General features: G+C 31.0%; 1 protein-coding gene across 3 annotated transcripts in view; it reads right to left on the reverse strand.

Annotated features, from left to right (window-relative positions):
* LOC143244871 (ubiquitin-protein ligase E3C) overlaps nucleotides 1–16050 on the reverse strand; it is an 89683-nt gene that overhangs the window by 56250 nt on the left and 17383 nt on the right. For all 3 annotated transcript variants that reach the window (XM_076490303.1, XM_076490304.1, XM_076490305.1), the window contains exons 7-9: nucleotides 12239–12399; nucleotides 6573–6717; nucleotides 5340–5569 (exon numbers count right to left, since the gene is read on the reverse strand). In XM_076490303.1, the coding sequence (XP_076346418.1) occupies nucleotides 5340–5569; nucleotides 6573–6717; nucleotides 12239–12399 (536 nt within the window). The remainder of the gene's footprint in view (nucleotides 1–5339; nucleotides 5570–6572; nucleotides 6718–12238; nucleotides 12400–16050) is intronic.

Genomic DNA, 16050 nt, shown 5'->3' on the forward strand with positions numbered 1-16050 from the left:
ATTTTCGTTTGTATTCAATATCTGGTGCATCACGTTGCAGTGTCCAACAGTAGTCAGCAAGCACTGACAGATTCTAGTTACCCTGGTATCGTTTTTCCATTGTAACAATGTCCTGATGAAACTGAAGATCTCAATGAAATGGTACATGATGGGCAAATTTGGATGTGATTTTCATGATCAGCAGCCAAAATCTATAAGGAACACTCAACAGTATTCAAGAAGCAAAAACTTTGTTGTGCAGTGTTATTAATACATTGTTCTTTTATTGTGACAGTTGGTTGGTTGGTTTATTTAGTCATTAATGGCACAAAGCCGCTAGGCTATCTGTGCCAAACATCCAGTGAAAAGATAAAAGTAAATTTAGTAAAATTCACAAAAGGAAATTAAGGTAAAACAAAACAAAGTTTATAAACATAAATAGCATAAAACAGATGTTTACATCAAGTCTACAACGTCAAGAGAAAACCTACAGTAATTCAAGTTGTAAAGGACTTTCTGCAGCATGACTGTAATAATAACTCGCCAGGAAGACTAACAGGTAAGTACAAAAACCACTGTCAGTCACCTGAAGTTTATCTTTCCAATCCTGGTTTCGAGTTACTTAATGTTACGGCCAGTTTCTAATTTCAAATTGAACTAGATAAACTGTGATTGTTAAACGGGAGCCACATTAAAAAGGTGTAATGTATAAATTAAAAACTAAAATAGCATGAAAGATTAATAGCCTTTTAAAAACTAAAAATATTACCAAGGTGGACAGTATCACCATCACCAATAACACTGTCTAATGTTATGGACAAAGATTGGTACAGATCATGCTTAAAATGGTGCCCTCATTGTAAATTGTAACGATGACAAGAAAGTAAAATGTGGCTCACTGTGATCTGAGTGTTACACAAACTACACACTGGTGCATCAGTTCCAGATAAAAGAAAACGATGAGTTAAAAAACTGTGACGAATGCAGTCTAGTTAGAACAACTTCCTCTTTCCAATCCTTACGGTAACAAGATGACCAAAGTCCAATATAGGGCTTTATTTGGAAAAGCTTGTTTTCCCATTGCTCACTCCAAGTCGAGTGCAAGCTGGCACAAAGCAGAGCCTTGAATACAGGACCATAGTCCATGTATGGAACAGGCACAGAGGTGATAGTGCCAGAGCAATTAGACTTAGCTGCAGTGTTGGCGAGCTCATTCTCGTGAATACCAACATGGCCCAGTATCCAGAAAAACTGGATAGAAGTAGATGTTAAAGAGAAAGTGGCAAGTCAGTTTTGAATATCGGCGAGAACAGGATGTGAACCAATGTGAAGTGATTCCAGGGCCAGTATAGAACAGAGCAAATCAGTATCAATCATGCAGTTTGAGTACTATTAAGCTTCTATGTGATCCAGGGCAAGAGAAATGGTGTACAGTTCAGCAGTGAACACAGAAGCTGTAGAAGGGATTCTGCACACAACCACCAAACCACACCAAACCATGGCAGAGCCCACACAGTCACCTAATTTCGAACCATCTGTATAAATAGCAATGGAAGGATGGTTTGAAAGATGTTCAGCAAACAGCAGACAGAACATCCAATCAGGAGTGTCTACTTTTCTCAGATGACTGAAAAATACGTCACAATTGGGGACTGTAAAAAGTCATGGTGGGTTGGACTGACCAGTGGATACAGCAATGTTATCCAAGAACAGACCCAATTCATCCAACTGTGCCTGGACTGAAAAAGCATGGCCCATCAAGGAAGGAAAACACAACCCCAGGTGGGATGCTTTGGTAAGGAACAAAGTTTTGAAGCATATAGTAAAGACAGTTGCAAACGACAGAGGTGCAAAGTAGGTTCATGAGACTATGTATAAGCTCTGAAATGGGGAAGTGTGGAGAAACCCAGTGCAAAGCTGAAGTCCTTGATGATGAATAGGATCTAGCATCTTTAAGACTGATGGTCTGGCAGAACCATAGACAAGTGATCCATCGTCTAGTTTCGATCGAATAAGAGCACAATATATCTTTAGCATAGAACGTCAATCTGTACCCCAAGTGATGGAAGAGAGGACATGGAAGATGTTCAGTGTTCTTGTAGTTTTGATCCATAGCTGCTTTATGTGTGGTACAAAAGTTAGCTTATGGTCAAAGATAAGCCCCAGTCTGTAGCTGCAGCTCAATATATCTCATGTTTGACGACTGACATGAGATGTGAAAGTAGTCAACATAGAGCCTGTTTGCAACAGCGAGAGGGAGTTGTTCAGTGATGGCATTAATTTTGATACTGAAAAGAGTGACACTCAGAACATAGCCCCAAGGGACTCCAAGTTCCTGTAGAAAAGAATGGGAAAGCATCTAACCCACACGACCTCAGAATCTCCTATCTATTAAAATATTTTTATTAAAAATGTGAAAATGGCCATGTAACCTATACATATATGGAGGTCTCACAAAATGCCATACCTCCTTCTTGTGTCATAAGCCTTCTCAATGTCAAAGAATATTGATGCAAAATGTTGTCCTTTGAGAAAGGTTTCTCTGATTGACGTTTCAAGTCGAATCAGGTGCTCCACGGTAGAGCACTGTCATCAGAACCTACACTGGGTCGGCAAGAGGAGGTTGATTTGAGGAACCAAACAAAATGAGCATTAATCATCCTCTCTAAGGTCTTACAGAGACAGCTTATCAAAGCAACTAGACAGTAGTTTGAAGGAATCTTGGGATCCTTCCCAGACTTGGAGAAAAACAGGACAATAGCCTGGCACCAGGTATCAGGAAAATCATTCTCCTGCCAGATTTGGTTAAAAACAACCAGAAGGATAGCAAGAGAAGCAGGAGATAGATGGTACAGCATCTCATAGTGTATATCATCAGGTCCAACCAATGTACTGTCAGACCGATGAAGGGCCAGTTTGAGATCCACCAGTGTAAAGAAATTATTATAATCATAGAGACAATGAGATCAAAATAAAAGTGGTGGTTGCTTTGCTTGAGTCTTGATGGTTACGAAGGTGGAGGAAATAACAGAAGTACTAAATACCCGGCAAAAGCTTTCACCAAAGGTATTGGTGATGCTCTGGGTATAAGCCACTTCCTGGCCATCAGAGAGCAAGATCAAGAAGGGAAGAGTGATATTGCTCACTGACCTTTCGAATCTTGTCCCAAATGACTTTTGAACTGGTGGTAGAGGATATGCTGGTTGTGAAACACATATGGCTACAGCCTCCAAGGGTGTGCAAGTGGCAAAATCAGGGTGGGCACCTGCTTATCAACCAACAGTGCCACCCTTCCATGCACCTATTCATCACACAGCCTGTCATTTCTGTATAAAGAAAACTGTATCAGCACGTTTCAGAAATGTTTCCTGTAAGGAAAGACAAACAGGATGGTAGGAAGCAATCAGTGTTTTGATGTCATCCAGATTAGAGTGTAAACCTCAACAGTTCCATTGTATCAGGGTGGCCATTTTTATTTACGTGTAGGCGAATTGGGTGGAGAACCCTTCTGTTTACGACCACATCTTTTTTCCTTACTTTCTTTATTCAAGGGTGGTTTATCAGCCTCCATGGATTGTTTGAGATGGTTATATTTAGTTTAGATCTACCAGTTACAAAGCTGAATTTAAGGTAAATAATGAATAAAATGTGATTCATATTATAGTTCAATTAGAATTCCAAACCTTAGGTGTAACTATTCTACGATAATTTGTTAGGTACTGTTATGTGTTTTCATCTTTAATACATAGGTATATCATTGTGTAAAACAATTCACTACCTCTTTATTGTCATTTTAAGATAATGTGTGATAACTTCTGCAAATATAACTAAGGCAATTAAGTTAATATTTACATCAAAAAAGTGAGGACTGCACTGAAAACATCAAGATCAATTTAATGATAAAGACAAAAACCAAAAATGGAATTATTTAAAAGTTTGTAATGAGAAAATACAAGTAGAGGATGGATGGCATGCTAGTTTAGTTCACAACACAGTAGAGATTTTATCCAGAATATATTTTTCTGCTGAACTACTAATATTACCTCATTCATTTGAACTTTACTATGATAATGAACAGAAACAACAACATCAGGAGGCAAGATTTTCTTACTAACCCCAATAGTAGGTAGGTATTTCATATTTATTGGCACTAAGCTACTAGGCTATTTGTGCCAAACAAGATGTAGTATACTATAATGGTATATGAAAATGAAGGAAAAATATGTAAAATTGAGATCTGCCAGGAAGGCTGAAGCATTAAGTTCAAACTTGCTGTCAGTCACCTAAAGTTGTCTTTTCCAATTCTTGGTTGAGGTCCCTATGAAATTAAAATGTGTAAAATAAATCATGCTAAAACAGTATAGAGTCCAATAAAAACTTTAAATTAAGTTAAAGACCAATAGCGCTTAAAAATGTAAAAACATGAGTGAGGCAGCCAGTACCACCTATGACATTAGCTAATGTCAAGGGCAAACCTACCTTAAACCCCACTCGTATGACTTTGCTTTTCTCTTTTTCTTATTTATTTTTCAGTTTTATTCTGATAGTAGTCACATTCTTACAACAGATTGTTCTCTTTTTAATTTCTTTTTATTTTAATGTTATTTAAAAATTTTGCAACTGTGGGTTAAGATTGATAAATAGTGTATCCCCAATGCTATATGGGTCACCAACAAACACCAGAACACAGCATATACCCAACATTATAATCTTTGGCCTGATGACTTTGTCAGTTTGCAAAATTTTTGTTTAAGGCTTGTTTTATATTATATACACTTATATACATACATACATATAAAAGGATCTACAAGCAGATAGATATAAAATGATCCATTCTAAGGTAAAATACATTTCTGTCAGAAAACTATTTATCTGAAAGATTTTATTTCAATGTAAAAACAGGACCTACATAACATAAATTTATATATCAATAATCCACAAATTTACTTGGAGGTAGCTTACATGCAGAAATTTAGTGTTCCTTTAACTCTTTCAACACATAGCAATATAATCACAACTGAGTTGCATTTATTCTATTTTTGTTTGTTAACATTATACTTCTCTGTGCCTTTGCTGTTATGTAGAGATGATGCAAATGCTATTCTTACTATCTAGATTGCATTGTTTTTCGAAGGATCAATATTGATCATCCACACATTTATTTCCTTTTATGAAAAGTTTTTCTTTACTTATACAATAATACCTAAATTATGTTTGTTTTTAAATAAATTTTAAATTTATTGGTATTTGCAAACTAAACTAAATGATTTTTTACACTATTCAACAAATCTCATTTTCACAATAGACTTACATCCACATATAAACTTTTGCAGCTTCTAAATTACAACACTTCGGTATACCTGTTTGTGAAGACATAAGATACAGGATGCTGTACAAAAGCCATGGTGTAGGCTCCAGTGATAAACACATTCCTTTATTATGTCCTTCAGTGTTCAAAAGAGCAGATATCAACATGTCTGCTGCCAAAATATCCATGTGCTGAGCTAGGGCTGGTAACAGAAAAAGCTCAACTTGTGGAGTAAAAGGGGTTGTGAAAAAGTCCTCCAGTAGTTTACACACAACATAGTCCCTACATTAATACATGATGCAATTAAACAATGCATTGTTTTACACATACTAATCACAATAGCAAATTTATTCAAAATGTTTTTTATCTTCAAATAATTTTAATAGATAACTTCATGTTGATAGAATACCTTCCATCAACTCAGGAAATGATTCCTCCATGCAAACATTTGTTATTTAACTAAGTTTACTACTGGTCATTAAATTTTTTTTTTTTCGAGTGTTTCTCCTTGAATATTTTTCAAGTGTCCAAATGCACCAAATTTCCTTTTTTAAAAACTTACTTGAGTAAACCAGATTTAGAAGAATCAAGTTTCAATTTGCAAATGCAACTTGATATATATACATATATTTTGTTTCTTGTAATGCACCTAATATTTTAAATCTCAAGAGCTCCTAAAAATTTACTTTTTTATAGTAACTTAATCATTTGTTTAAAACTAAACTGTTGCTACTATACAACATTTTTAGACTTGATTTTTAACTATTATGCAAATTGTCTCCTAAAAACAGTTTGTGTTTCATAACTTAATCAATTTGTTCAGACATAAATTATCTTGTACACACTGTATTATGTTCCTTTTAATATGATATAAAAGTTATATTCATGTACTAAATAAAATCAGAATTAAAAATAACCACTCAGTTGTTAACTGTTCCTACTTCTTTATGCTAAGTATTTGTAAATAAGTAAATTACTGAAAGTAACATTAGTGATTCTTAAAAACTTGTAAAATTTTCACCCACATCAAATAGGATTTAGAAGTGAACATATCTAGGTTAATATGCTATGATTTATTTTTATTTTGTTTTACTTTAAATCTTGAGTGTATAGGTCTCAACTTAATTACTACTTTCTTTGCTCTTTGCCAAAAACACACAGGATCTGTGTGGAATTATGAATATACTTTAGCCACACATACATGTTCACATAATGTCAATACTATGGTAGGATTTATCACATTTTTAATATTAACAGTATACACTATAAACCAATTACAACTTACTTTGATCTTAAATTTTTACACACCATCAGAGGTCTGATGATGAGAGACAAAAGGGAAGCAGCAAGTGGTATGGGAGGACTCGCTGACTGTTCAAGAAAGCTTGGAACTCTATTTTCCATTACAATTCTCAGTTTTTTGAAATACCCTGTAAAGGAAAAACATCACTTGAAGTAAAAGTGCTTGTAAATAATGCACTAAAATGAAATATTTAAACAAGTGTTTCACTATTTTCACATTACATACCCATAACAGTTTAAACTGAAATTATCATAAATAAGTTTAATTAAACAGTATTAATGCATGTTTGTGTAACTAAAAAGTGACATTTTTGTTTCATGTGTTTCCAAAACACAACTTACTTTGAAATTTGGAAGATTAACCCTTTCACAATAGGCTTAGTATAATATAGATGAGATCTTCTACACATTTGCACAAGTATTTATCTGAAAACCTTTGATACAGTATTTGCACCTTTACAAAATTTGGCAGCCTATTAGTAAAAATTACAAGATTTTGTACTTAAAAATCATTTTTTAGTGAAATATTTTTACTAAAGACTTCTTTGCAAAAATATAGTCTGTTTGGTTATTAGTCTGAGTGCAAAGTGATTTCATGTTATGATGGAAAAGATTTTTCTGTCCAAAAAATCTCAAATATCATTTGTGCAATCTCCAGAACCTCCTAAATATATTTCAGATGTATATTTTCAGTAAGATTTTATTTTTATATATTTTTTCTATACTCTATGCATGGTCTGTCACTTGACAAACTTCACAACCATCATAAAAAAATTAGGAAATATAAATTACGCTTTTTGTCTTGTTAGAATGACGATATACAATATTACACAAAAATACAAATGTTTAGTCTAAGTAGCTTAAGTCTTATAACATTATATACTTATTTATTATTTTTTATTATTGTGACCTCTAGTCAAGCCTAGCTAACATTACATAACTTGCATCAACGTGATTCACATGCACTCTATTACCATACATAATATAAAACTGACCTGGTGTTGGCTATGCTTTAGTAGACTAGTATTTTGTATTATACAGTAACATTTAAATTATTAAACATTATATATGAATATAAATTATTACTATTCCAACATTTCATTTTTCTTAAAATGTAGTGACAATTTATTTGTACTCTCAAACCATAATTGACAAAACTCATTTATTCTCTCAAGTGGAAGAATAAGATAAGATTTTATTTAAAAAAAAATAGAATTATTAAATTACTACACTGGTAGATACAGAACCACCATTAAACTAATTTTTAATTAAGCTTTATGTAGGTTAAAAATACTCATATTTGTTCAGAGCAAGAGCTTAGTCATTAGACTTCAACATTTACAGTAAAAATATGGCTTTTCCCTTCAAGCAAATTACAAAATAACTCAGATTTATGTAGTTTAGAATACACTTAAAAGAAGCAGGCATGAGTAGACAAGATGTTTTACAAGAATATAGTGGACAGGGCTGCTCTTCTAGGTTTCCTAAGTATAATGTTATCTCAGCATATGAAAACACTGGGAGATTATTTTATATTCTAGTTTGTCAATATCTGAAATTTGAGCTTCAATTAATTAATCACTATAGATGTGTTATGGTAGGCATAATAAAATATATACAAAGCAATAAGAAAAGAGTACACGCTACATGACACTCAAAATGGATAATTTTAATACTTTCTTTTAAATTAATAAATTAAAAAACATGTACTATTCAATTATAAACTTTGTTTTGATATTAAATTTATTGACATACATTGATAATAAAGTTGTGTAACTAAATTTTGAATAAAGCTCTCTAAAAGTTCATGAAATGTACTCTTTGACCTGTCTGCAGTGAGATGGTTAACTCTCTTGGAACAAAATTGGTTGGATCTGTCTATCTCAAACACTTTTGTACTCCTCACAGTTTCTACACTTTGACTTTTAATACATTTGGTGCATCTTCACAAACTTTGGCAGACATTTTAGTAAACATTACAAGCCTTTTCTCCATAAAAAATCAGATCTCATAATGAAGGATTTTATAAAAAAAATTGTACATGAATATAGATAGTATTTCTACATTCTAGTCTGAGTGCCAAGTAATTTTCATGTTAAAATTAAAAACAATTTTCATCACAAAAATTTCAAATGATTTGTATAATCTCTCAAACCTAAATATATTTCAAAGATTTTTTCATTAAAACTTCATATTTTGTTATTTTCTCTTCCCTAGTTTTATACAGAGTTGGTCAATTTCACTTACCTTATAAACTCCCAAAAATCTAAATAAATCTACTTTAGCCTTTTCTTTTTCTAAAAATGACTTTAAATTGTAATATGAAACTACACTTAACCTAAACAGCTTTACACTTACAACCACATACATCTATTCATCCTTGAATTTTAGTTTCATTTCATTTTAAAGCCTTTCTAATTACTATTTTCAAACATGCAACTCACATTACGGTATTGAATTATATTACACACGAGCTACTTGAGAGTGTATTCCCTGAATAAATTTTATTACATTATTTATTTATTTCTCATCTAACCTGAAATAATGCAAGCAGTTTCCTATTTTTACATTTTAGTTTTTATAATATAAATAAAGAATATACATGAAAAACAAGAAAAAGTACTTTCCTGGATCTCCTTTTCTTTGCTGTCAACTGGCAATCACACTTAGCCCTACTTTTTTTTATACTAACAGTAGTACTGCACTAAATGATGTTGTTTTTTGGTTTAGTGGTCAAAGAGAACAATCTGCCAGGAGATCTTGATGTGTTTAGACTAAAGACACTGTTCCAAGCAATAATGATTTTTTTTTTTTTAAAATTTACAGGTTGGTTAGAAAACCAGGTAATTTTAGCAGTTTACAGATATTCTGATGCCTAATATATTCTTTGGGGGTTCTAAAATGCACATTTCAAAGCTACAGAAATTATTTTTGGGCAATCAACACAATGAAAACAAAATAAACATACTAAACTATGAACCCCAGGACAAAATAACTCAAAGCTAAAGCAAGTACAAAATCTCTTAATTTTTATATATATTTGTTGCATATTGTTTTAACAAAAGAATAAAAATTTGACAAGTAGAAACTTGTTAGGTTAGACAAGAAAACGTACATAAACTAGAGGTAAACACAGATGCTGTTGGGTGGTGTAACTATACAGCTTGATCACCCTAAGCTCTTGCCAGGCAATTTGTTGCTTTATTAAGTTAAGCAAAGTTCAAAATAAAATGAAAACAGTATAGGAACTTCTTAGAAATCTGAAGTTGTTCAGGAGAAATAAATATAATTGTGTGTAACAACATTCAGTCACTCTAGAAAAAAAATATTTGATTTTATATCTGATTTTTCAGCTTTTATTATAGACAAGTGTTAGGATAAAAAAAATAAGAATTTCACCCAAAGGAAAAAAAACAAAAGTTTTACAGTGACATGATGGTTAGTTGGTCAAACTGACTGAGTCAATCTCAATAGGGTTTGTGTTTTGGTAAATTAATAAGAGACTGGCAAAACCTTCAAAGTTGAAAAGAACTTTAGAAACAGATTTCTCAATTTCCTTTAAATACGGTTACTGTTAAGGTTATAGATTTTGCACAGAAATAATGGTACAGAGTAATTTCCAAATTACATTTACTTGGACAGGGAAGCAGGAAATTTCATATGCAGCACTGTTATGTAATAAAAATATACTTCCTTTCATGCCCTTTGAAAAAGGAAAACTACTGTCTTTTATCTGTTTGTTTTGATCACTTGACACACACATTAATTTTTTCTTGTATCAAAATCCACAACAACACTATTTATCCTCAAAATTTATTTTTTAAATCCATAAATCTGATTTTAGCTAATAATTTAATACTCTGAATGCTTTTTAACATAAAACCTTATTTGTAAACAAACCCTTTAATATCTTCTTTTATTTAATATACATACCAGTAAGTAAACAAAATGAAAGATATCCTTTAAAACTTTTTTCTTTATTTACTTTTACATGGTAATCAAACTTGCAATTAATAATTATTCTTACAACCCTTTTTATCCCTAAGTATTACAAATTTTATGAGTAGATGACAATATCAACTTTACAAAAATTGTATTTACCCCTCCCCTCAAAGTACTTACAAGATAAAATTATGTATTGAAATGCTCATATATAGAATTTTGTTTAAATATAAATTGTCAACACTTGTTTTGAACAAACTGAAGAAAACAAACCCAAACTGCTAATCTTAATTTATATTTAGACTTTTGTCTACATCCATAGCCCTAATGTAGCATTTATTTGATAAGTGAAATTATTTAAACTTCCTGTCTGCACAGATAAAACCTGTCACTATAAAAAACAGCTACAAATTTATCATACTTGTATATCTTTGTTGCTTATTTCTGGCTATCAATTTGTAAATAAAGAACCTTTTTGTTTTTTACTTTTGTCAAATTTTAAATGTAACTAACTGAACTTTATTATTCTTTACTTACAAGCTTCTTAAGCTAATAAAATTATAACTACATCTAAAACCTGTATGCTTTTCTGATAAACTATTTCCTCTAGAGGTTCTTTTCTTTATAAAGGTTGTAAACATTTTAGTTACTAGGTCTTCTTAATCAAATATGCTAAAATAATCCAACTACATCATGATTTTTACATTTTTCTTATATAAGAAATGAGGAGTTACCAAATTTGCAAAAGGTGTCACTGACCCCAACAAATCTAAAGTTAAAGTCCACAAGAATATGTAGTTTCAAACAGCCAAATAAAAAGGTATTAGAAATTAGACAAAATAATAAATGAGAAGATTTTGTAATCTAATACTTGTCATGCATGCATGAATATTCCAAACAAAACTTTTTGCTTTTTTTACAATATTTAATATTTTCAAATTAACAGATGTATACTGTAGATTTTAATGTTGCATACTACTTGCACTTAGTTAAAAGTGAGTTGGCCACCTACGTAATATATTAATTAGATCGATTTTAGAGCTTAATTTTTGTTGTTGTTTTTATGTAATTCCTTTAACAGCTCTTTTTCACTTTACAAAAATACCTGTTAGTAATTTGAAACTGTAGAGTCTTAAGCAGATTCTGTTCTGGAATGAACTAAGAGACTGGTAGAAGTCTCTTTTTAAACAACTTTTAACAATTTATGAAGAAACTACTTAAAATTTCTTTCAAAGTTTCTTCAATGAAACATGGCATTCAGGTCAACAGTTACAGGTGCATTGCTGTGCTAACATCGAGACATTTGTATTAAGCCTACTACATTTTTAAACACTACATTCTTTACCTAATCCCTTACGGATTTTCAGGTATTAAAAAAACAATTATATTACTCCATCCACACTATATTCACACCATAATGTTTGGACAATGATTTTTTCTCAATTCAGAATACTTCAGACTAACTGGGATGGAACACAGCAGTGATCAGAACACTATTTATATAATCTAGAAATTACAATTGCTTTGGTGTGAAAGCCTTTCACAAGCTGGCCCAATGCTATTGTTTTATAACAAGTATAACTGAATACATCCTAACCATATTTTGGTAAATGATATAAACATACCACACAGTAGATTTTATTTCATCTTAAACTGCAAATTCACCAAAGAATGAAATTGAGTTCCTGAAGCATTCTCTTCTCTTACCTTCTCTGGTAAGGTGAAGCCACAACTTTTCCAAAGGTAAAAGAGCTGTATGTGTCGTTCCTTCACTTGTATGCATGTAAACTTCAGGATCTGTGAACACTTCTAACAAGCGTAGTGGCACAGCTATAGAAGCAGATGAGGTGACTACAGTCGCTAGGTGACTGTTAAAAACAAATATATAAAAATAATTCCTTCATTAAAAGAAAAACATAACATTAACCTGTATTTGCCTGAATATAATGCAAAACTAATTTTAAAAGGTTAAATTGAAAAAAATGTTTTTTAACACCAGTCGTACAAATGTATTAAATAGTTTCTAAATATGATATCAATCTTATAACATTTTTGGAAATCTCTCAAATGTTTTTTTACATTTCAATTTTACAAAATTTATTGGAAACATGATCAGTTATAAATATACAAAGGTAATCATTTATCTTCACATAAATCTTTGTCATCAGTAGAATTGTTGCTACCAATGTATTTGCTTCCCTGGACCTTCACTTTATCCTCTTTTGATTCTCACAGCATTTAATCATCCATCCCATTTATTGCATTGGATATACATTTTTTTAAACCTTTAATGGTGCTTTAATGATTTTTGGTGGCAGCTTTTAGTGAAATACTTTAAAAAAATTGAACATGCACAAATATAATGCACAGACATTTTCAGGAAGTATTTGGAAGGGGAAAGTGCACGATATTTGGGCAAATATGGTAATTTTTGCTTATTTGACAGTTGTGTTTCACTTGCTATTATTTTGTTGACTAGTAATGCAGTATTGTTACTGATACTGTAACACAGTAGTTTTATTTCATTATTCAACTATATCCACCTACCCATGTCAGGAACATTTAACAACAGTGTTTTACAAATATAATTAAAATGTTCTGAAAAAACACTACTCATGATGTATGTAAACAAAACTTGTATACAAAAAAGGGTTCACATTTCAAATGCTGTCAAATAAAATACTTATATCTTTATGAAAGTATAGTTAATAACAATGCCACAGGCTTATAATAATACAACATTTTTAACTAAAAATATTAATTACGTGTTAAATCAACAAAGTGCTCTTGAGATGGAAAAACTAACTTGAACTATTATTATGTTCTTTATGTACACACACACACAAGGTCCCTTTCACTAGTACTGCAACATGTAGTAAAGTTAAAGAATGTAATAAGGAAAAACAATCATTATTTTACAATGTTGAATACAATGTTATTGTTTTTAAATCCCAGTAGAAAAGGTTTTTTCAGATAAAAACAAATATGAAAAAACTATATTACAATGAATTATCCTTGTATTAATACACCCTAAGAACTATCTTGAGAAGCCAAAAATCATACTTGTACCTTATTTCCTACTACTCCTTTATCAAGGTTTATCAGTTGATTTTTTAAACTAGTTTACTGAAAACATTATAATGACTTAATTCTACTGATTCCACATTAATCTATGTTTTATGTAGCAACATTTCAATTTATCAACAAACATAGTAAAAATTATAAAGTAAGCTACCGACACATACCACTCAGTTAAACAACATAACCTTACTATGGTTTAACATTTTACAGAGGATATACTTAAGCTACATGAAGATTACTAAAAATCACCAAATAGTATAATTTCAATTTTTAAAAATATCACATAATATATAAACTTTTAGGCAGTTAAATTTAAAAAAAACTTTTGTGAGACATTGTCAAAAATAAAACATTAAGAATTTCTTCCTTATGTCTTAAAATCTTAATTTTTCTTATTAATTAAATTCTTACATTCCACATACCCAGTCAGTTTTAAGTTGACTTGTATTCATTAAAGTATTTCTTATTATACTTCATTTTGCTGGCTTTAATAGTAGTTACTTTTGACACTGAATGACAAAAAAATAAAAAACAAATATTGAGAGAAACTTATGGGTAACATATGGCCTAACCTTTCAAAATAAAATCATTATTTTTGTCAAGCTCAGTATCGAATTACATCTCAGAGCTTTTTATTTTTTTCAATACGCAAGTTATTTTACTTGCATGCACTGTTTGAATATGAGATTTTTCATAATAATAACCAATCAATAAGGATACGAGTCAACAGAATACTTTAGGTATTGTCATAAAAAAATTTCTGCAGCTTTCTAACAGAATTAATTTAACCCAAAAACATCTTCAGAAGCAAAACCGAATATACAAGGAACCTAATGAACTGCAGATTCAGAAATTTATCCGTTTCTTTTAGACATAAAATGCAATTATTCATCTTAACAGAAGCTCTAGCTAGAAATTTCCCATAAACCAAATTCTGCTCAAACCACATTGTTTAATCTCAACTAATTTATACAGTATGTTCTACTGAATATTATTTAATAGTGTCTATAGATACATTCCTAACCTGTGCTTCATTCAGTGCTATCATATTTTCAACAGAAAATAATTCATCAACAATTTCCAAATTTATCCAGAAGTTAAAGAAATATTTCAAAGTTTTCTGTACAAATACTACTGTAAGATTGGTAAATAACAACAATACTATATTTAAAACTACAAATTACCAAAAAAAAAATTAAGTGACTATAAAATGCATTTTCAAGAATTTAGCATTATTCTTTATATAAATATGCAACTTTTCAAGCAATGATTTTCTAATTATCTGGTTTCCTGTGTACAGATAGAAATTGTGGCAGGTATTGCCAAGAAATGCTCATCAATATAAATTAAATTCAGGAAAGAAATATATACATATAACATTTTAAAACTTTTACGATAACATCATTTACCAAACTATGGACTTGAAATGTAAAGCTAGTACATTCCTTACAAATTCAAGCACATTATAAGTCATTTTGCAACAGTGGTTCCACAATGCTGATTTTTTTAATTTTAGTAGTTTGTGCTTTGCTAAATTTTGCTTAACTCCAACATCTTCAAAGTTTCAGTCATAAATTTTACAGAGCAAATGAAGAAGTGTGAATGCCATGTAAAAGAAACTTAGTTTATAGCATTACACTTTTAGATGATCCTAGCTCTTGATTTATGTTTCCCAAGCAGTCTCCAAATGCATTAAAAATGGAAGTGGTTTCTCACATGCCAACTGTAAAATTGAGGCTAAGCTATCTAGTTATTGTTGTTAAATGCAACTGACACTACAAACACTGATGTTCTACCAAATTAAGCACTAAATTATAAGAATAGTTTGGAGACTTACTGAAGAAATATTGCATAAACTAACTCATGATCTGTCTGGGTGGCTGCAACAAGCACATCAAAATGTATTAAAATCTAATTACGGTATACTTAGCATTATATGTCACTTTCCGATTGGATCAAAGTTGGCACAGATTTATGACACTGATCTTGCAACCTACCAATGGTATACAATATTGCAATCTTAGCTAAACAATGTATATGTGAGTAAGAAGATATATGGACCTCAATATGCAAAGGAATAAGTTGGTTGGTTGTTTAACATGTTATGGTGCAAAGCAACACTATCTGCACCAAACAACCAGTAAAAAATTGAAGTAAAATTCTTAAAATTTGTAAAAAAGAATCATGTTAAAACAAAACAAAGTCTAATTTTTGTTTTAAAAATTTAAATAGTATTGAAAATATTAATGCCCTTTAAAAAAGAAACATTTGTAAGGTGGTCAGTGTCACCATCATCAACTGTCCAACATCAGGGATAAACATGTCTAAAATGGTGCTGTCGTTATGACCCTTAAAGATGGCATGACAGTAAAATGTGGGCTATTGTGACCTGAATGTCACACAGACCACACATTGGTGCATCAGTCTCAAATAAAAGA

The sequence above is a fragment of the Tachypleus tridentatus genome, chromosome 2 (genome assembly GCF_004210375.1).
Source record: "Tachypleus tridentatus isolate NWPU-2018 chromosome 2, ASM421037v1, whole genome shotgun sequence".
NCBI classification, from domain to species: domain Eukaryota; kingdom Metazoa; phylum Arthropoda; class Merostomata; order Xiphosura; family Limulidae; genus Tachypleus; species Tachypleus tridentatus.